This window comes from Equus quagga, chromosome 15 (genome assembly GCF_021613505.1).
Source record: "Equus quagga isolate Etosha38 chromosome 15, UCLA_HA_Equagga_1.0, whole genome shotgun sequence".
In the NCBI taxonomy this organism is placed as follows: domain Eukaryota; kingdom Metazoa; phylum Chordata; class Mammalia; order Perissodactyla; family Equidae; genus Equus; species Equus quagga.
The window spans coordinates 29,564,677-29,586,492 of NC_060281.1; the positions used below are offsets into that span (position 1 = coordinate 29,564,677).

Sequence of the window (21,816 nt, forward strand, 5' to 3'; positions counted from 1 at the left end):
TAAATTCCTAAAATAGATTATTGTTCAACAAATTAAGATAAATTAACTAGAACTCCATGTATCAGTATAGCCAAAACTCAGAAACATGGTATTGAGGGAAAATAAATTGCAGAAGGTGTAATCCTTTTTTTTAATCGGGTAGAGCAACATGCAGAAAATACTATCTGCTGTTACTGGTGGATATATACCTAAGTAATAAAAGTGTAAAAACATGCAAGAGAATGATAAACCCCAGTTCAGGTGGGTAGTTCCCTCTGGCAGGGGAGGGGAGTACGCAAGAGGCTTCAGTTACACCAGTAGTTTTACTTCTTTAAAAAAAGACAAAATTGTACATTACAATTTGACAGAGCTGGCTAGTGGCGACCTAAATGTTTATTATTTCTTTATTTTTTTGTTGTTTGAAATGTTCCATTTAAAAAACAAAAGAAAAAACCCTGGGATGGGATTTCACTGGACTTACGCTGGCTTCCCATCTACTTCCGTCTGTCTTTTCACTGTGATTCTTTCCTTCTGTAATTGCTGAGTTTGGCGGGTGCCAGGAAGTCACGTGCATTGAAGACCACAGATGTTTGTTTGGGTTCCTCGTACAGACACTCAGAGTTGCTCTGCTGAGCTCCTTTGGGTCTGGGCTTACTGCCTTCATAGAGGAAGCTTTGGTGCTACAGCTCTCTTGACTGTTCAGAAGTTTTGTTTGGGGATACTCAGTCTTCCTCAGAGAGCTGCCTTTTAAATCAAGGGAAGTACCAGGGAGCTTTTAGATACAAGTACCAGAATACCTGAGTAAAAGTGGCTTCAACGGCACCTGTGATTTTTCTCGAGTCCAGAGCTTGGCCACGACCATGTTGCTTCAGCAGCTCAGCAGTGTCAGACTTTGATTCAGCTTCTCGTTGGTTTTCTTGGCCTTCCCCTTAGGATCACAAGATGACTGTAGCAGCCCTAAGTTTCAGGTCCCAAGCAAGGAGGTGTGGGGTTTCTTTTTGTGTAGCTCTTTTTATCATGGTGGGAGATCTTCCCCAGAAGCCCTTGAGAGACATCCTCTCAGAAGCCATTGACCCAGAACTGGGTCACACACAGCAGCCCTGAACCCATCACTGCAGAGGGGTGCAGAACTCCCTGTGGGACTCCGTGTGCCATAGCTGTCACCTGGACAGAATCTGAGTCTTACTGGCAGCAAGGAGGAAGGGGGAAAGCCTGTAGGCTAGACAGCCGTCGACATCTGCCAAAATGTCTACCTTAGAGTTAAAAGTTGGTGTCAGAACTAGACAGTAAAGCCGGGGTTCTTTGTGATGGGAGACCGTTTTAGGGGCAGGCTCAAAGGCCCCTTCACGTTAGTGCCTCTGCCTAAGCCTCGCATGCACGCTCGGAGAAACTGCCAGAGGAGAGATGCGATCAGCACGGTCTCCCGGATTGGGCCAGCACTTTCCAGATAAATAGTTCCAATCTCAGTACAATACCCCAAAAGGAAAAAAGACGTTTGTGGTCTTTCTTTTTAAAAAGTAGGCAATGGCTGAGGTTATTTTTGTTAGCTAGACCTTAAGTAGAATTGGTGTTACATACTTTGAAGTGCGAGGAAGCGTTCACCTGCGTATGGTTGAATAATGAAGGGCAGCAGATACTTTATTTGCAATTCTTACTACTAGCTAAGATAGGCTTTTAAATAAAGACTCCCTCTCTGGATTTGGGGCTTTTGACATGTAGATTGAAATTGTAGCTGCTTTCATAATGATTTTGAGAAAAACAGATCCATACCAGCACCCTGACTGGACCAAACTTACATGTATCCGGAATCAAATCTTATCCCCAAATGTCTGAGCCAAGTGTCTGTCAGCTGTGACCCTGACACCTACCCTGACCTGTGTGCCAGAATCATGTGAGAGATAAAAATAACTCTTCAGTTGCCTGTGGCAGCGTTTGAGAGAGAGCAAGGAGATGAAAGTTGGACTGTGGAAGACTGTGAAAAAGTAAAACTGTTCACTCTGTCTTGGAGGACTCTTGCCTGTGAGGAATCTTTCTCTTTATCAGCACTGTGGCTTGAAGGAACTGCAGCCGCCTTTCTTACTAGAGAGGTGCCTGCTCCCAAGAAAACTGCCAAGTCCCAATTTAAAAACTGGTAAACAGAGGAGTATTTCTTTGTTTTTTTACCGTAGAGTTGTTGGTCTGATAGATCAAGTGGATCCCCTAAGTATTAGTATAAAACTTGAAAGAAGCACTGAGGGACAAATAAAACTTACTAGTTTTTACAACTTGAAGATTAATTAGAAGAGAAAATAAACGTCGCTGAAATTTCAGCGTACAGATGGCAGCATTGTTTGATTTACATGAGACATTGTAAGAATGCATCTGTTTCTTAGAGGAAGATGCTTTTATATTTTTCCCAGTTGCCTCTGATACAGAGTAGATCATAGATATATATGTTGCTGTTGAATGCAGAAATTATTATAATTAAACAAAAGTTTTAAATATATTGAGTTGTCATAAGATTAAGTTGGTTTATGCCTTTAAAATTTGGAGATCGTTTCCTTTTCTTAACATTTGATTTCTTTAAGAAAATTAAATAAACTGGACAGTAACTGCTAAAGAGAACTCTTTCTCCACTTTGCAGAAGAGAAATATGACTGAATGATGGCCTCTGTGAACCTCTAGGAATCTTTCCTTCTTCCCCGCTGGGCCCCCGCTCCCCCTAAGCCCAACAGCTTTACTCCCAGGCCCTGTCAGTGGAGACCTGTGGCAGGAACACAGGTGACACATCTCAGGAGTTGATCTGAGCCTTTTGGGGCTGTCTGGGATCCAGAGTACAGAGTTGGCTTTCCAGCCCGGACTGGCCTGCCAGCTCGTCCCACTTGTTCAGGCAGTTTCATTGCGTAATTCATGAGGTACAGTCGATCTAGTCTTAGCTGGCTGTGGAGTACAGTTATTTCTAAAATGTAGAAAAGCAATTTAAAGAAGAAAAGGTAGACATTTCCATTCAAGTAGACCAAAAGCCACGTGGGGAAAAGAATGGATGGGCAAAGAAACAGGCATGTTGGGAAGAGAAAGGAAAAGAATTCCTGGGCAGATCATTAGCAGAAATTAATTTCAAAATATAGCTCACCCAGGAGTCGAGGCCTTTAAATTGGCTTCTGTTGTTTCTATTATTAAATATCTGTTACGAACTTTTAGAGTGCTTATTTAAAATTTTTGTTTGTACAAACTTATTGGGCACCCACTGTGTTTAGAAAGTATTTTTGCCTTAATTTTTAATTTATCATACAAATAACATAGCAGTAGTAATAGAAAACAAGGTACTACATTCCCTAGGCATTTCCAGGGAAATCTTTCCCTCACCTCTCACCCACTTTGCTCCTAGCAGAGACAGATATAAAATATAAAAAGCAAAAGCTAAAAAGACATAGCCTGGCTTAAAAGCAAGGTGGATGCCTCCACAGATCAGAAGCAGCAGAATTGCAGAAGAGTGTGGGAAAGCTGCAGCCTGCCTGGTCGGGCGGCTGGTGGCTGGATCCCTTGGAGTAAGGGGGAGCCCAGGTGACCAGTGGAAAGGACACCAGCAGCTGAGACTTTAGAAAGATATGGGCCTACGAAGGGAGAGGACACAGATGCAGAGCATAAGAGAGAATGGAGCCAAGCCACCCTCTGATTCCATGGCTCTGTCTGTAGTGCTCCCCACATTACCTTGGAGCGGGAGCCCTGAGCTATCACTGTGAGACCTGGCTCTGTAGAGCCAGGTGAAAGCAGCCTCACAGCTGAGCCCTTCACCGACTGGAACAGGACTTGACTTCAGATGAAGTGAATTTTATAGCATGTCCTGACAAAGAACTGAAATATGTTCAGGATGTTCACAACTAAATAAAGGAATAACTTCTATTTTAAGAGAAGAAAATTTCATGAAAACAAAGGTGTACATGATGGAAACTGCTAGCTATGTAAAGAAATGAAAAATATCAAATAAAAAAATGGACCAGAGATGGGATAACTCTAGCCCAGATACAATTGAAAAGAAAATTAGTAAATTGGAATAGACTGAAAAATTCACATATAACACATCAGAATGTCATAGATCTAAAAAAATACCAAGGGGCCAACCACTGTAGGAAGTTGCCCCCCTTCCCATCACTCTCTGCCGATCTCATTGCTCTGTGCATTTCTGTCATAATTCTTGTCACCAGCAGAATTGCCAGGTTTATGTTTTTGTTGCTTTATATATTCCTGAGCTCTTACAGGGTCCAGAGCTTTGTGCTGGGCATACTGTGTACAGACAGCCAAGAACAAGTCAGCTGAGGGTCTGGCCTGGCTCTCATGGACCTTGTGTTCTAGCCTATTCGTCACTATACCTCTGTCATCTGCACTGTTATCTGGCTCATATTAGGCATTCGATGTGTTTGTTGAATGAATGAATAAATGAAGTAATTAATACCTCAAAACATCTTCCGTGTGGTCTTGGTTATCTTGCTCTGTTTGGCCAGCTTTGCAGTGGGGAGAGAGACTGGGAGGGGCTGAGAGGGATGCCCCTCCCTAGAGCGTACCCTGCTGCTGTCCGTCTGTGACAACACAGGAAATGCTGGCATGACTGCCACAGACCAGGAGTCCACCTGAGCTCTGTCCTCTTGGTTTTATTTCTATTTTACGAACTGCTCAAGAAGATTCAGAATGAGACCAGCAATATAAACAATATCAATGTGTTAATTTTCCTTTTTCACTTTTCAGGCTGGAGTAAAAGGGACATTGGGAAGATTAGTTGGAATTTTTGAGGTAAGTCTTTAAAAAATCTTTGGTGCAGTTGATATCATGTTTATAACCTCTTATGTATTCATCTTAGTCTATTTAGGCCGATATAACAAAATGTCATACACTGGGTGGCTTATAAACAATAGAAACTGATTTCTCACGCTTCTAGAGGCTAGGAGGTCCAAGAGCAAGGTGCCCGCAGATTCAGTATCTGGGGAGACCTGCTTCCTGGTTCGTAGAGAACTGTTCTCTCTCTGTTCGCATGCGGCAGAAGAGGGAAGGTTGCCCTCCAGGGTCTCTTTTAGAAGGGCACTAATCCCATTCATGAGGGTCTGCCCTCATGACCTAATCACCTCCCAAAGGCCCCACCTGCTGGTGTTATTACTGGGGTTAGAGTTTCAACATATGAGTTTGGGGGCAGGCCATAAACATTCAGTCCATTGCAGTCTTAATCTAGGGAAAATGCCACCTTTGTTTCACTGAGTTTCCAAAACAAAGCAGCACCAGCAGAGAATAGCATGCTTTCTTTTTTAATCCCATAGTCTCCTCCAAACAACTAGAATTATTTGTAAGTATTGTTTATCTCATCCTACTGCTCTTCCTCTCCTCCCTAGAGGTGGGGCGGGGGTTGTGTAGATAAGTGTAGAGAAGACAGAGGAAAAATAGAAGAAGAGTAGCTGTAGCAAAGGAAGGAGAAACAGGGAAATAGGCTGGGGTAGAGATTTGGAGGAAGGTGGAAGGAAGTGAGGAATCGGGGCATAGAGATGAGCAGGGTCAGGGAAAAGGGGAGGTGTGTGAGGTAGTCAGCTGCTTGCGCTGATGGGGCTCCCACCCATCCACAGTCTCTTCTCTTGCTGGTGTTCTAGCTAGTTAAATACTTGGTGCCATTTTCTCGAGAGGTCACGAACCTCCCTCTCAGTATGCCTGTGAAGTTGCACTTAGGGCAAGGGGAAGGAAAAAGAGAGTGAAAGCCTTGGCTTTAGAAGCCTAGCCAAAGAGTGCACCCTCAAGTTCAAGTGTGACGTGTTTTAAATAGGCCATTTGGCCCTATTCTGTGTATGATTTTAGGATGATAAGAGGTAAAAGGAATCCTGTGTCTGAGCTCTCTGGACATATACAGAAGAGTGTGTTTCATTTAAGTCCTCTCAGCTCTCTAAGGAAAACCTCTTCCTCTGTCCTCTCTTTGCCCTTCAGAACCAGGAGAGGAAGCACAGAACGTATGTCTACGTGCTCATTGTCACGGAAGTGCTGGAAGACTGGGAAGACTCGGTTAACATTGGTAAGTTGTGTCCAGATAGCCTCCCAGAGCTCCTCACAGCCAGCTCTTGCCACACCACAGGTCATTACCCAGAGCCAGAGGCAAGAGCCTGAGGAAGAGAAGAAATAATGGAAAGATATGTTTAATAAAACAAGCATGTTCATTTTTGAACTTGTGAAAGTTAGTATTTTGAAATGTTTAAAAGGGAGCTGAGGGGCCGGCCCCATGGCCAAGTGGTTAAGTGCACGCGCTCTGCTGTGGCGGCCCAGGGTTTCACTGGTTTGGATCCTGGGCGCGGACATGGCACCGCTTGTCAGGCCATGTTGAGGTGGCATCCCACATGCCACAACTAGAAGGACCCTCAGCTAAAATATATAACTATGTACTGGGGGATTTGGGGAGAAAAAGCAGAAAGGAGAAAAAAAAGAAGAGGAAGAAGATTGGCAACGGTTGTTAGCTCAGGTGCCAATCTTTAAAAAACAAAAAAGGAGCTGAAGATGGGTTTGTGGTCAACAAATAGAAACATGGCCTGCAAAAATGTTGTTTTTACAATCAAAGTGAGTCCTTCTCAGCAGATACTGAGCAAGGCCTCCACAGTGCCAGGCCCGCCGATCTTTATTTTGGTGGCAGTGTAGTTGGTTAGTAGGACTTCATAAGGTCCTGCCCAGCGAGGTGACAGCGTGTGTTTCCTTCTGAAGACCTTGATGTATACTCGGTCTCTGGGTCCAAATGGATGGCCCCGGGAACCCCAGGGAGAGAACAGGACCTTGGTTGTTCCCTGGGACACTTAGGTTGTTGGAGAAAACTGTTGGTTTGGTGGGGGAGGAGATGGAGGGAGGGGGAGTGGTCTCCAGTTTTATCCCTGTTTCCCTTCATGCACACCCAGCTTTCTCCTCAGGAACCTCTCAGATCGCTATTATGTATATGTCTTTTGAATTAAGGACTGAGGTAATTTAATGGTTGGTTCATGGTTTAATTTTTTACCTCTGAAGGAAGGTATATTCTATAAAAGTGTAATATTCATTTAATTTGTTATAAATTGGCAAACGGATAAAGTTGACCTGCCAAAACCTTTCCCTTTGTTGTTAGTATGTGCTTCGCCACCATGCGCCTCACACTGCTGATCTGAGTATTTCCATAGTCCTTCAACTTTGAATGGCTTTGTGTCTGGTGAGAATGCAACATGCTTAAGTAAATAGGTTCAGTGGGGTTTATTAAAAATAGGCTGCAGGGGGGCTGGCCCCGTGGCCGATAGGTTAAGTTCGCGCGCTCCGCTGCAGGCGGCCCAGGGTTTCGTCGGTTCGAGTCCTGGGTGCGGACATGGCACCACTCATCAGGCCACGCTGAGGCGGCATCCCACATGCCACAACTAGAAGGACCCACAACTAAGAATATACAACTATGTACCAGGGGGCTTTGGGGAGAAGAAGGAAAAAAATTTAAAAAAAAATAGGCTCCTTGACAGCCAGTGCTGGGGCCTCAAGAGGAGACAGATGAGTGTGGCGTGGCCCTGTCCTCAGCACTATCGGGCAGGAGTCACACACTGTGATGTTAATTTTTAAGGTACCTTTGCTCTACTAATATCCAAACAAGCCTTTCATCTTGTCCTCCCACTTCTGAGAATTGACCCGAATGAAATGGTCTAAAATATGGAGAATCAGCCTATGAGCCATCTTTCAGACGTACCCTTTTCAGATGAAAAAATTGGGTCTTAAATGTACAACTCCATGAATGTTGAGTGATGTAAGGTGCATTGGTCTGATGGAATGTTAGACAGCTCTGAAACACACACTTAGGAAAACTCTATGTCATGGGAAAGTGCTTATGATACAGTGTTGGTGAGTGAAAAAAGCAGGGTGTAGAATTATATATACTCTAATTAGAGCTACATTAAAATAGGAGTTTGAAATGAAAACAAAAATGAGGTACTGGTTCTCACCTAAAGAATTGGCAGTGATAAAAGTCACGGTGCTGGCAGGGTGTGGTGACACTGACACTGCGACACAGGCAGGACTGGGGGTTGGCCTGGCCTTTCTGGAAAGCAGTGTGGCAACGTATACCACGAGCCCTTTAGAATTCAAATGTTTTATTCTTTTTTTTTTATTTTTATGTTTTTTTCCTTTTTCTCCCCAAAGCCCCCCGGTACACAGTTGTATATTCTTTGTTGTGGGTCCTTCTAGTTGTGGTATGTGGGACGCTGCCTCAGCGTGGTTTGATGAGCAGTGCCATGTCCGCGCCCAGGATTCGAACCGACGAAACACTGGGCCACCTGCAGCAGAGCACGCGAACTTAACCACTCGGCCACAGGGCCAGCCCCTAATGTTTTATTCTTATAATCTCAGTTCTAGGGATCTTTCCCTGGGGATTAAAAAAACCAAAAACAAAAAAACAGAGATAAAGGGTTTTTTAAATTGTAGCATTATTTATAATAACTAAAATTTCACAGAGTATTGAGTGACAGGGAAATGGTTAAATGAATGACACTACCTCCATGCTAGATGTTATGATGTAATGCAGCCATTAAATGTCGTATTTTTTATAACAGAAGAATGCTTAACAGTGTGAAGTAAAAAAAGAAGCAATAACTGTAATAGTAATAATTTAAAAAGCAAACTTTTATAGCACATACTATGTGCCAGGTGTTGTTCTAATACATATTAATCTTCACACCAGACTTGTGAGTAGGCACTATTTATTTTCTCTGTTTTATAAATGAGGAAAGTAGGGCACAGAGAGGTTCAGTAACCTACCCAAAGCTGCACAGCTCATTAAAACTAGTGATGTAATTGGAGCCCAGCGTATTAGCTTCAGCATCCATATTCCTAACCACAGCGCTGTCAGAGCCTCTCAGGATTTGGAGCACCTTAAAGCATGATCCCATTCATAGTTGTTCAAATACAGTGTCTTTTTCAAATATGATGAAAGAAAAGCAAATGCGCCAAGATGTTTAGGATGGTCATTTCTGTTTTATAAGATGATGGGTAATTATTGTATTCTTTATACTTTCCTCTGTTTTCCCAATTTTAAGCAGTGATCTTTTATTTTTTATAAGAGAAGAAGTAACACAGGATTTAAAAACATGCATTTGAAAAAAATTAAGCAAATAGACTGAAAAGATAATAATGATTGTGTTGAGATTATTTTTTCTTCCTCTTTTTAAAAAAATATTTTCTATTATGTAGATATACAACTCTTATAAAAATTCTTTTAAATAAATAAATGATTACAAGTCAGCTCTCCTGGTGACTCTGGGAGCTGGAGCTCATGTTGATTTCTGCAGGAGATGGGGGTGCTGGCCGGGCTTCAGGTGCTCGCTCAAGCCGAGGAAGGCCCGGAGCCCGGGGTGCAAGGGGATGCTGCTAGCAATGGTTCTCTCTTGACAGAGGCAGGTCTCACACAGTTATGATAAGCTCTTCGGTTTTCAGATTTCTTATCTATTTTCTGCATTAGGCATTTGTGTAGTATTTAAGCATATAAAGTGTGCTTGCATTACTCTTGTAAGAGAAGAAAATAAGGAAAAATATATTTATAACAGGTTTTTAAAATGTTGATAACCATTGCTTTCATGTTTTCTTGTACATTTTCTCGAAAGTTATAAGGTGAGAAGCCTTTCGTTGCTTCTCTTTGTCCTAATTTCTTTTCCTCTCTGCCTCCACAGGCAGGAAGAGGGAATGGTTTAAGATAGAAGACGCCATCCAGGTGCTGCGGTATCACAAACCCGTGCAGGCCTCGTATTTCGAAACGTTGAGGCAAGGCTACTCGGCCAACAACGGCACCCCGGTCGTGGCCCCCGCGTACGCGGTGTCTGCTCAGAGCTCCATGCCAGGCATCAGATGACTGCAGACGTCCTGTAAGAGACGGAGGTCGGAGACTGACTGAACGCAGACCCTCCCTCTCCCCTCGCTCTTCTCACCTCTCCTCACGGGCCTCCTCTTTCAGACAAGGCATGGCGGGTGGCAGAGAAAGGGTTACTGATAATGTTGCTGTTTGGTGTTACTGATGGGGCTTTTTCTTCTTTTTATTAAGGGGGTGGGGGTTGGGCTGTAATTTGTAAGACCTTCTGTGCATGATCTGTCCCTCCGTTTTCACATCCCTACAGTTCTCTAAAGAGATGCAAAGAGCCTTCCCTCTGCCTGGGATTCTGGAGTGTTCCTGTTTGTCTCATCCCAGCCCTGGCCAGTCATTTTTCTTTGATTTTTAATTTTTTTTAATTAAAAGATACCAATATGAGATGAAACCTTTCAAGAATTTGTCCTACAATGTGCTGTTGAGTTCAGTAGGTTGGTCACTTCCGCTGCAGGATGCATTTATCTACACATTATATACTGGGCATATAATATGTAAATAAGTGACTTTTAGAAGAGGAATTTAACTTTTAATTTTTCAAGGTTTTGTTTTGTTGTTTAAATTTGGGGTGTTTCTGAAATGGAGAGCCTTGTAATTGCTTTTTGTTTGTGATGCTAGTGGCTAGGTAAGTGTCCCTGTCCCCTCTCTTCTCCCGAGTCATTAACTGTAGTTCCGTAGAGTACGGGAAGAGTCTAGCTGCCTTCACAGTGCTCCCAGGACTCATGGCCTTCCCTTGTCATGGCTGTGTTTCCATGCCAAGAAAGATACCTGTGTTCTTTTTTATTACCAAGCCAGGAACAAATGGCCGCAACTCAGATCCGGAGAAACAATGATAGAAATTGAATTCCTCCCTACATGTCGACAATAGGAGGTTGAACTGGATTCTTGTGATTGCTGTCTAAAAAACTGGAGCATCGAGCACTGTTTCTATCCTGCTGGTTTGGATTTTTTTCCATAATGCTATACTTAACGCCGACAGCAGCCTCTCTCCTTGTGCATACATGCCTTACACCGTGCTGAACTGGATATTGTCCTTGTGCTCTGAAGCATCCAATGTACTTGGCAAGTGCAGCTGTACAATCCTGTCCCCATGATGGGTAACCATGTGTAAGTTTCTGAAAAGTACACAGGAGGAAGATTCAGGTGGTTGCTTGTCTTTGTAACATTACAGCACTTGTAATTGCACCGTGGAGCATGCCCGGAAATATTAAATTTGTCTCCCACTGGGATGTGAAAGGTCCATCTTCTGCTGAGAAGTGGTGTGGGAGAAGGCGTAATATTTCCCAGAACAGCTACATAATGCAGCGGCTCCCTGCAAGCTGTGTTTTGGTTTTTGATAACAGGTTTCATGCTGGCTTCATTTACCAATTGTGTTGTTCAGTTTGGAAGTAAGCAGCAAAGGGTCTTGAGATCAAAGGATGGGACTGGGAGGGGGGACACTGATCAATCCCTGGCTTGGGACAGGAGTTTGTTGCTATGCTCTTAGTGGCATCTCCTTTGTCAAACCTAGCCAAGATGTGAAATTAGATTCGTAGTTCTCTTTATTTAAAAATTCTAATAAATATTCAAACTTTGAAAGCTTTTGCTCTTCCCTCCCACTACAAGAAATGTATGTATCTAGTGGGCCCGTAGGATTCAGTGTTCTGTGTCTTTAGGGACGTCAGTTGGTGAACCTTAAGTCTTGCTAGCTTCTCTTGGTTTGCATCCTCTCTCCCAGTCTTGAAATGCAGAACCAAAAAGCAGTGCTGGCAGTTTCCTTAGGACACCGTCCTACCTCTGGGAAAGGAATTCTTTCCCCAAGGAAGGGTCCCGATGGGTGGAGACAGCACCATGGGACTTAAGCATCAATGCCGACTCACTCTTCATGTGTCCTACTCAGCAATGAGCATACTGCTGCTCGTCGCCTGAGTTAGAGCATTGAAGGTTCTGTCTGAATAAAAAAAGGAGAAAATAAAATAAATTCAACTAAGCACTGAGTGGAATCCTAAAAACAGATTCTTCCAAATAAATTCTACTTTTATGATACAGGTTGAAAGTGCTTTGCAGGAAAGCAATCAGTACTCCTAAAAAAGGAACTTTAGTGTTAATGGTAATTTGTGCATTTTTTTAATGATCTGAAGATGTTTTTAGTGGGCTGGTGTAACAGTACACTACCCTGCAAAGTCCAGTTGGGATTGTTGTTGGCGTCTTTGGGTCAGGAAAGTGAACTGTGCCAAGAAGTCTTTTTCAGTGACATGAAGGGATCCTATTAATGTAGTTAACTGGAGAGCCCGTGCTGATGCTTTCCTCACTGATAAAAGGAGGCTTTGTCCAGCACCAGCATTGTTGAGACTGGTGCTGCTTTCTGTCGCACTGGGATTCTGATGAGCAAGACTGGTGTTTTTCCCTCCCTGGCACCATATGCACCACAGGCGTCCTGACTGATGTGTAGGCACAGCCCTTCTGTGATAGGTTACTTAGTTGCAGTTACTTTATATCTCCTCAGAGAAAGCAAGTAGAAGCAAAAGAAAGCACAAAAATCACCCTACTTGCAGCATATTGCATTGACACTGATTTGCCATGGATGCTGCAAGTACTCCCCGTTTTCAGGCTTCACAGAAACAGCTTCCTGGGGGTCAGGGCAGATAGAAAGTCTTGTGCTCACAGTGAATTTGCACATCCTAGATTCTGGTTATTACTGGAGCATCCATCAGAGTCTGCCATACTCAGGATAGAGAAAGACGGCAATGGATTTTTTAAATTAAAATTTGTTTTTAGTTTGCAAACTGAATTTTAAATTGTTGTTTAAATTGCAGCCGTTGGGCAAATACCAGTGAGGTTATGCCATCTTTTTGGACCAGAACTTTTTCTGTGTGTGTGTGTGTGCGTGTATGTATGTAAGACAGAGAGAGAAGGGCTACCAGGAGTCAGCCGTGTTAGATTTTCTGTATCCTTCCAGAACAGTGCAGCCCATGAACAGGAGTCTTGGTTTTTCTCATAGCAAACATAACAGGATGGAAAAGTCAGTGAATTGACTGTGCTGTTTTTACAAGTGTCTGCTGCCGCATCTGCCCTGCATGGAGAGGGCTCCCTCGCTGCTGAGTCTGAGCTGGGGCCATCTGGAGGGATCAGAGAGTGGGAGTGTCACTCCCTCTGAGGTTTCGGAAGGCCTAGAGGTGGCTTCGCTGCAGGATTTCCGCCCTCTGCATTGCGTGGTGCAGCGCGTGGAACAGCGAGGCGCTTGAGGCCTTGCTTCTCGCAGCCTCTGGGGAGCAGGGCGGGTCACCGCCCTCTGGGAGTGTTTTGCAGCATTTTTGTAAACGTGTTGCCACATAGTCAAGTTCCTTCATGGTGAAGGAGTGTTTTCTGTGTTGATGTTAGGAGTCAGCCCATGTAAAGTCTCTTAGAATTGCTTAGAAGAAAAAAAGTCACCTTTTGTTTTTAGAAGAAAAAAAGTTCCCCTCAGAACCGTTCTTCTCCTTCTCCTCCCTCTGTCTCTTCTCCGGTGCAGTGCGCGCTGGAGGCTCCTTCTCAGCCTCTTTAATCAGAGGAGCCATCGGTCTTCTGCTGGACCTGGCTGTGCGTTTCACACGCTGTACTTTACATGTTTGTCATTTCCACGTGCTGTATTAATGCCTGTCTTGGTCTCTTTACTTGATCTTTTTAAAAAACAGCTTAGTCTGAGCCACATTTTTTTAGTTCACGAAAAGGATTTAATAACCACAATGTGATTTTTACCACAACTGTGTGATTTTTAATATTTCTGAAGTGTTCTCTAAGCCTCTCCTAGTTGAGAGTAGATTTAGAATTCGAAGAAATATCTGGAGAAATCTCCACAGGGGATGAAGTTTTGCTTTAAGAAAATGAGGATTAGCTATAATTGATAATATAGCTTCCTCCTGGTCCCATCTGCATTTCAGAAAATAATCCACATCTTTACAAAAAATAGGAGACATGCAGGACAGTTCACTCAAGCAGCACTGGGGAGAGGAGGTTCTTTAATGGTGATTAAACAATGCAAGTGGCTCTTCTAGTTCTTATTCTTGGAGACCCTAAAAGAGGTCAGGCTGGAGGCTGTGCAGTCCGCACTGCCCAGTTGAGGTGGCCGTCATTTCTTCTGAGCCCTGCTGGGGTGGAACCGCTTTCCCCAAGGCCGTGGGAGGCTTCCCATGAAGCTGTCGACGATAGTGGCTTCGACCTTGCTCCATCAGGACACCTGCCTCACTTGGAGGAGGTGGGAAAGCACGCTATAGCCTCTGCACTCTGGGCTGAACCTTGCAGCCGGGGACCTCACTGTCCAGCAGAGCTGTGTTTTCCATGCCACTTTAGGTATCTCCTAAATCAGTGAGCCATTGGCGTTTCCAGGTAAATTGTAAATTGGGAGGCATTGTCTACAATCCATAAAAGATACTATTGTCCATGCATCAGCTTGACTTGAGGTCACCACAGGTCCTGGGAACCGAGAGATTTTAGGCAGACTCTCCTTTGGAGGCCAGCAGCCTTCCACTCCTGCCTCTCAAAGGGCAGCTTCACATTTTGACCACATTTTTGCATTAGCTGCTAACGTTTCAGGGGTGTGAGAAGCCTAATCAGGACAACTGAGAAACTGATACCTCTCATCTTCAGGTTAATCAAGTAGTTTGTCCTCCTAGTCCCCCTAAAAATTAATAAATAAAAAGAGAAAGAATCCCATTTGGTGTTGCTTTGGACACGCTCCTTGAGCGGAGGCCAGCAGTCACATGATTTTGTGCGTCTCTGCAATATGCAGCTTTCTAAGGAAAAAAGGCATATCTCTCCCCTAAAGCGTTGTTTATAGTGATGATTTGGTAAGCTTGAGCTTGTCTTAGAAAATGAGACTATCCACCTGGCCAGGGGAGCTCGAAGGGAGCCGTGTTAACTCAGAATTCAGCATACCAGGAGGGACTCTGCTGAAGAAAAAAGTGCTTTTGGACTAAGAAGATTAACATCTAAAAGGTGGAGTCATTGCTTCTGTTCCCCTAGTAATCAGTTGTTTAATTAATTACTCTAGGTTTCTTGTGGTTTACATTCCTAATTCTTAGCCCCGAACAGGGGCAACTAGAACACCAAAAAAGGCATTTAAACCCTGGAGGCAGGCTTTAAAGTAGACAGAAACAGCAGCATTGTCATTTTCCAGGCTCATCACCATTTTGATGTGCTACCCAGCCTTCCACCCCCACTGCAACCAGGCCAGGTGTGAAGATTCTATTAGTCATTGGGTCAGGGAACAGAAATTCTGGTTCTGGAACAATTACCTACTATGTTGCTTCCCATTTGTGGATGTTATCTGTGGGTGTCCCTTCAGAGAACGTCTCAGGAGTACAGTAAATTGCTCATCTGGGCTTGAGGCATTTGGATCCAAACCTTAAGTCTTTGTAACTCATTAGGAAAAAAGCAAGATGCCCTACTCCTGCTGCTGGGCCTGGAGCAGGTGCTCCCCTCTCTGTAGTGTGGGTGCTGTGGCTCACCTTCAGGAGGGCGTTTTGCCGGTAAGATTGCCCGTAAATCCCTATGGGAAGCAGTCCTGACGACAGCCTGTCTTTCTGAGCGCGTTTGTGCCGAAATGCAAATGTGAACCTAAAGCAGCAGCAGATCCCTGGAGCCTGCTCCACTTCTTTATTGTCCCCTTGAAAAAGAAGCTGCTCAGGGTTAAACCTGGGTCTTTAACCTCTATTTGTTGTAGAGAAAATGTGTCACTGATAAATGATCTAAAGAAGACGTCTAGTTTTGATTACTCAATTCCGGCAGCATAAGAGATATGACTTACGCCAGGGAAGGTAGAAGCTGATTATTGAGACACCTGGGAGCCAGAAAGGATGGGTCTGCTCCACATGGAGCCTGCACAGGGAGCGGATCTGAAGTGGGGTCTTGGAGAGCTTCCAAAGTGTTAAAATGAGGGGAGGACTCAGAGTGCTTTTGCTCAGTGAGCAGGCAGCTTGGTTTCTCCCGAGAACATGAAGGGGTTCCGAAGGGAACAGCAGGCATCTGAGCCACAGCGCACAGACGCAGACTTGCCCCGTAGCCTCTTCCCACATGACTCTGAGCATTTTTGCTCAGATTCCAAGGGGACTCTCCCCTCCAAAATCTAATATGCTTCAGGTGTTTTGTTTGGCCTCTGAGAACCTCACCCTTTCACTTCCACCTGGGGGTGGACAGAGCTGTGTTGCTCAGGGCGCAGATGCATGAGTGAGTCCAGGGCCCCGCAGCATAGTGTTGCATTTAGTAGAAAAATAATTGGTCCTCTCTGTTGTAAAAGAAATATAGTATATGGTGCAGTTTTGTAAATGTCAGGTCTGTTTTTATTATTTCATGGTCTGAAAACCTTCAAACTGGTTTATAATCAAAGAAAAGGTTGGTAGTTAGAATAAGTAAAATTTCAGTTAGTGCGTCTGTCTGAAAAAGATAGCTAGCAGTTTGCCATGTGCTTAAGGAAGTCAGGAGCATTTGAGGATGTTGGGAGCTGTTGTGAAAGTGAAGCAAGTGTCTCTGGCTTGCTCAAGTCTTTCAGAGAAAGGAAGTGGAAGTCCATCCGTAGCATCTTCATATGTGCTCTGGCCAGGCCATCCTGTATTTCAAGGACCCTGTCTCCTCTCCCAGCCAGTGACCTTGGTAGGGGATGGGCTCTGTGGAGGTAGTGAGGCCCCAGCTCAGTCTGCTCACCTGCAAGATATGGTCTCCAAACAGCGTAAGGTTTATTTACAGGGCTTCTTCATATGATCACCTCCACTCTACTCATTCACCATCATCAACAGCAGGTTAAAATCCCGGCTACGATTCCAGTTGTGAAGCAGATAAACTAGATGTGCCTCCTCCCCATCGCAAGTGTGTCGCCCAGATGCAGTCTCCCTTTGGCCAAGTTCAACAGGGAATTCCAGGGAACCCCCTGGATTGAGGCAAAGTGGCCAAGATGCATTCAGTTTAACTTTTTCCAAAGGACAGAAGTCTTTATCCCTCCCCGCTAGTGCTCATGCATTTTAGCTGAGGGTGAAATGGCCAAGTCTAGTAATGTCTCCAGAACTGAGACGGAGCCAGGGACCCACGCGCCCAGGACCAGTCCCCTGGGGATCACATAGGCTCAAAGGATGTTCTGTTCCCCCCCCAGAACTCTGCTGCTGTCCCTTTCCATTAGGACCACTCAGAAAAACAAACAACTTAGTCTTCCCATCATTAGGTCACCTAGTGCCTTGGTGACCGTTCTACAGAGTGAGGGCTTATGTGTCACCTCTTTAGGCAGTGCGCTTCATATTTGTAGGAAGGGTAGAAAGTAGAACAACCAACGGGCTGAGTACTCACATCCTTGGAGAGCTTGGCCAGCTGAAGGAGCTCAATAAAACTGGGGGATCCAAGGAGTGGCGCTTGTATGGGAGAAGGGATTGTTTATGTCCTTTCACTTCTTGGGACCTGGTGCTGGGTTATGAAATGGGTTTGGAGTACTAGCACCCTTTCCCTCAATCCTGTGCTCCAGGACTTAGGAGCTTCCAACCCATCCGTGCATGGTCTTGTTTTCCATTTTTTGTTTCCAAAGCAGCCTTGCTTGATATTGCATGGAAAATCAAGTTTTCCTTCCTGCCCACTTGGAGCCACCTGCCCACGTCTAGGCCTGGCCTCTTCCCCACTGTCTTCATAGCTCTCATAAGGAAGACTTCAAAGTGCTCTTAGGAGCTGAGGGGAATAGAATTTGGTCCAGAGAAGGCGGGAGGAAACTGAGTTTTCCTGTTTTTTCTCAAGGAGGATGTTATTGGGCTTCCTTCACGCTTCTCTTTCCCACGGGTACAGTCGAGTTGTGGAAGAGGGCTGAAAAGAAGGGGGAACCAGGTCCAGCCCCAGATTCGAGTATGAGGCACATGCACAACAGATGTAAGTCCCACATCCCCCGTTTCGTAGCAGGCCAACCACACATAATCATTCCCCTTCTTTACTAAAGTGTCCCCTTATGTGGTGCCAGCAACAGAGGACAGACAAACTCCTTCCCTGTAGTCTAGATGGAGCTTTGGTACTACCCCTAAAATTCCCCACCCCCGTACCCCACTCCTTTTTGTGAAAGAACAAATGCTTCAACCTGTGAGCGTGCTGTCCCTTTCTCTGTGTTAATCAGCTTCCTTCCATGTGAGCTGTGTGGGAGGGAAAGGCATTGGAATTGTAGGTTGTAATCTTGTGCCAACCAATAAAAACCAGTATTTCACACACATCCCTGCTTAGTGTCTGGTCTCTTCTTTCTAGAGGTTTTCTTTGAGTCTTTCACATCAGTCTTCTTTTGACCTTACCCCCACTCTGCTGGGTTCTTGGGAGTTGCCCCAGAAGTCACAGGTGGCCCCATGGAATATTTGCTGTTCTGGGAATTCAAGTGAGGAATGAAGTGGGGAGGCCCGTGGCAGGCAGCGAAAATGAGCGTGTTTTTCCCTCTTGCCAGCACTTGAGCCGCATCAAGACAGCAGGGAAGCACAGCAAGAAGTTGCTTTCCTGCAGGGGAGCAGGAGTCAGAAAGGGCTGGAGCCACTTTCTGAAGACATGTAGGTGCAGGACTCGGAGGCAGAGTGTCATCAGTGAGAGAGCCACCTTAAGTGAGCTGTGTACCCCAAGCCTGAAGATGAAGAACATTTGACCTGTAATGAAAAATAAAGCATATAGAGGCCCAATTATGCAAGACCACAAAAGCCAGGCCAAGGAGTTTGGCTTCATCCCTGTGAAGCATTCTGGAACAGTGCAGTTGTGTAACATCAGCTGTGTTCGAGGAGGAGGCAGCAGGGAGGTTGGAGAGAAGTGGTCTGGAAGCTTGTGATACTGTATGTGAAGCCATACAGACCCAGGGAGTGGACCTGGGGATGAAGAGAGGGATATAGAAGCGAGAATAAACAGCATATCACAATCACATAAACGTGTCCCTCCATTGAGTCAGTCCGGCCTCTCCGGGACTCTGGTGGCATCACCACTGGCCAAGTTTTGTGGTCAGTGTACCCAGGGAGTCACTACCAGGATGAAACTCGCACAGACCTAACTCACAAGAGACTGAGACGTATGTGCCTGGATGACAGTTGGCTCGTCTATATAATGATAAATGTCAAACCAAGTTACCTGGTTAATGCACCATCTGTCAGTGTAGATAGCCAAAAATAGGCAGAAAGTTGGTTACTGAACAATAATAGCCTGATGACTTCATTCCCACAGGGCACATGCCCTATCAGCTGATCAAAGCAACCTTTCTCCCTAAAATTGTGATTCTGCAGACCTCCTTTGTCCATTTTATGATGATCACCCCTCCTTTCCCTATCAAAGGATCCTTCCTTTTGTCAGATGTAGTGTGCTGTGCGTAATGAGGCTATGAGCTTATGAATGCTGATGCAAATGATATAGTCTGGAAACCACCAAATGGCTGCCTCTAATTGGGATCGGGGCTTCCAGAACTCCCCACTCACCATGTCAGATTGTGGTGGGCCATTCCGCAGGGGGCCCGTCACCATCACATTTACTGTGTGTTGATCTTTATTCTCAGAGGGTAGATGCAAACTCTGGTATTTATCTTGCTGCAGCCCAGTGTCCCAATAGCCTGCAGGATTTGTGGCAAGAGAGAGAAATCTGAAGAGGCGCCCCACCCTTTGAGCACAGGTGATGAGGGGAAATTAGCCCAAAGGACGTCAGTGTAGCTCTGACATTGCTGAAACCAGCACCGGGGACAATGTGCATGGCACTTCCTTTGCCCTTTGTTACACTGGGTGGCAGCTCTGACCATCCAAGCCAGATTGAGTTGGCAGAGTTCCTGCTCGTCCCCCAGTCAGGCTGGCTTCCATCCTCTCCGGAGACCTGATAATCATGCCCAGAAAACCTGGTGTTATAAACCATGGACTTGTTTGCTTTCTGGTTTCACGTCTGGACACATTTGGGGTGTGGAAGGTTTATTTTATCTCCTTGGTCTTGTGATACCCAGCTAACATCTCAGAATCTGAGGATGAAGCCATGAGGCTCCATGTTCTGTGTCCTGAATACCAGCAACATGCTAAACCCAGGACATGCAGTCCTCACAAAGGCGTCTGCTTGGGTGACAGATGGCATGAAACGGGAGAGATGACAGCTTGGGAGGTAAGCCATTGGGGGGTGGCATGAGAGGGGACGATGTTGGAGACACCTTGGGCAGGAGGACCATGGAAAGGTGGGATGGAGTGAAGGATTCAGTCATTCGTCGCAAGGCTGCCTACTACAAGAGAAGGTGTGAGCGCTGGAATTAGACCGGCGTTCAGGTCTCAGCTCAGCTGTTGGCGAGCTCCGTGATCTAGGAGAAGTTACCATCCGTGTTCCCTCCTGTTCAGTGAGGAAGAAGTCGACTTTGTGGAGTGGTTGTGAGCGTTAAATAGGTGAAGGAGTGTATGCAATGCCAAAGTTGGTGTGTGGTCATTAAATGGTGACTATGAGTGACACCTGTTTGGGAAATGCCAAGAGCTGTGCTAAATTCACTAAGTAAGACAAATAAGTCACGGCAGATACAAATAATCACAATGCAAAGTGACAAATGGAATAAAAGAAGGCCGAGGGAGTGACAAACTCCTTCCCAGAGGAGCCATCATCTGAGAGGATTCATGAGGAGGAAGGAATTCTCGGCCAAGGGGACAGCATGTGCAAGGCAGGGCGCTGTGCTCCGGTAACAGCGAGTTTACTGGGGCTGGAACGTGATAGTGATGGTGAGCAGGGAGGAGGGAGAAGCAGGAGGTGCCACGGGAAAGGTCAGCTGGGGTCAGGTGGCTTGGCAGGCTGTTCGAACTTTACTCTGCATGACTGGGAAGCCGACAAAGATTTTAAAACAGAGCAATGACTGCATCAGGTTGGGCATTTGGGGAAGATGATACTACTATCTACTGACTGCCCCTCGTGTTCGAGGCCTTAACTCCGGACAGAGTGTTCATTGCTTACATTTAATCTTTGCAGTCCTGTGACGCATAGGACCTGTGATCATCACCATTGTATGGTGAAAGAACTGGAGGCTTAAGGAAACAAGCTACTTTTTAAAGGAACTGGACAAACTAATTCTAAAAATCATAGGCTAAAGTGCCAAAGATGTCTAAGGCTATTTTGAAAAACACAGGACTACGAGGGAAGTCCTGTGTTCTATCAGTATCAAGCCTTACCATAAAGATGTAGTAACTAAAACAATGTAATAAATGAGAACAGATAGATAGAAATAAATTAGGAAATTGAATAGAACAGGGGACCAAGAAGTAGACCTATGGTATGTGGGAATATGGTAAGAGCCAGAGGAAATGTGCACCTGAATGGAGAAAGGGTGGGGTAAATAGCATTGGGACAATTGACTAGCCAAATGGAAAGGGATAAAATTAGATCCCTACCTCACACCATACATGAAAATAAATTCACAAATGTGCAAAATGAGTCACAAAACTTTTAGAAGAAAATACAGAAGATAAGTAATATCTCCAAGGTTACACGGGTAATAAATGGAAGAACTGTAGGCAAACCTGAGGGGTCTGATGCCAGAACCTGCCCTCTCACCTGCTTGGTACTTCTCTCTCCTGGTCACTTTAGAGGGTAAGATGGACCCCACAAAGCAGAAACTGAAGACAGGGAGGTGGTGAATGGAGGCTGGATTTGCATCTGCTCCCCAAACACCTCATAAGAAGGGTTGCAGGGGAGGCAGAGGAAGTGACTTCCTTTTCACCAGTGTTCTAGTTCGGAACCCTAAGCGAAGAATACAAATCTCTAGCCGTACTGTAAATAGCCAGCTCCTCTGTCCATGTTAACATGAAAATATCTTTTTAAAAATGCTTATCCTGCTCTGGCCACCAAACTCAGCCAGCCAGTGCCAGGTCTAACCTCGTGCCCATCACTTCATCACACACTTGTTCGCCATTATGTACTCAATCTTTCTTGACCTGATATCTTTGCCCTGCAGTCTTTCTACAGAATCCCAACCCTGAATTCGTCCATCCATTCCTATCCTCTCCTATACAAGAGCTGAGCCCGCCCAGAGAACACCATGTACTTACCGT

At 45.1% G+C, this 21,816-nt stretch overlaps 1 protein-coding gene across 2 annotated transcripts in view; it reads left to right on the forward strand.

The window, feature by feature from the left end:
• NUDT3 (nudix hydrolase 3) overlaps positions 1–18,009 on the forward strand; it is a 118,379-nt gene extending 100,370 nt beyond the window's left edge. Inside the window, exons 3-6 of one of the 2 annotated variants that reach the window (XM_046639060.1) lie at positions 4,702–4,746; positions 5,917–6,001; positions 9,639–9,843; positions 10,080–18,009. In XM_046639060.1, the coding sequence (XP_046495016.1) occupies positions 4,702–4,746; positions 5,917–6,001; positions 9,639–9,817 (309 nt within the window). In that variant the 3' untranslated portion in view covers positions 9,818–9,843; positions 10,080–18,009. The remainder of the gene's footprint in view (positions 1–4,701; positions 4,747–5,916; positions 6,002–9,638; positions 9,844–10,079) is intronic. The other variant, XM_046639061.1, reaches the window with a different exon arrangement.
• The last annotated feature ends 3,807 nt before the right edge of the window (positions 18,010–21,816 follow it).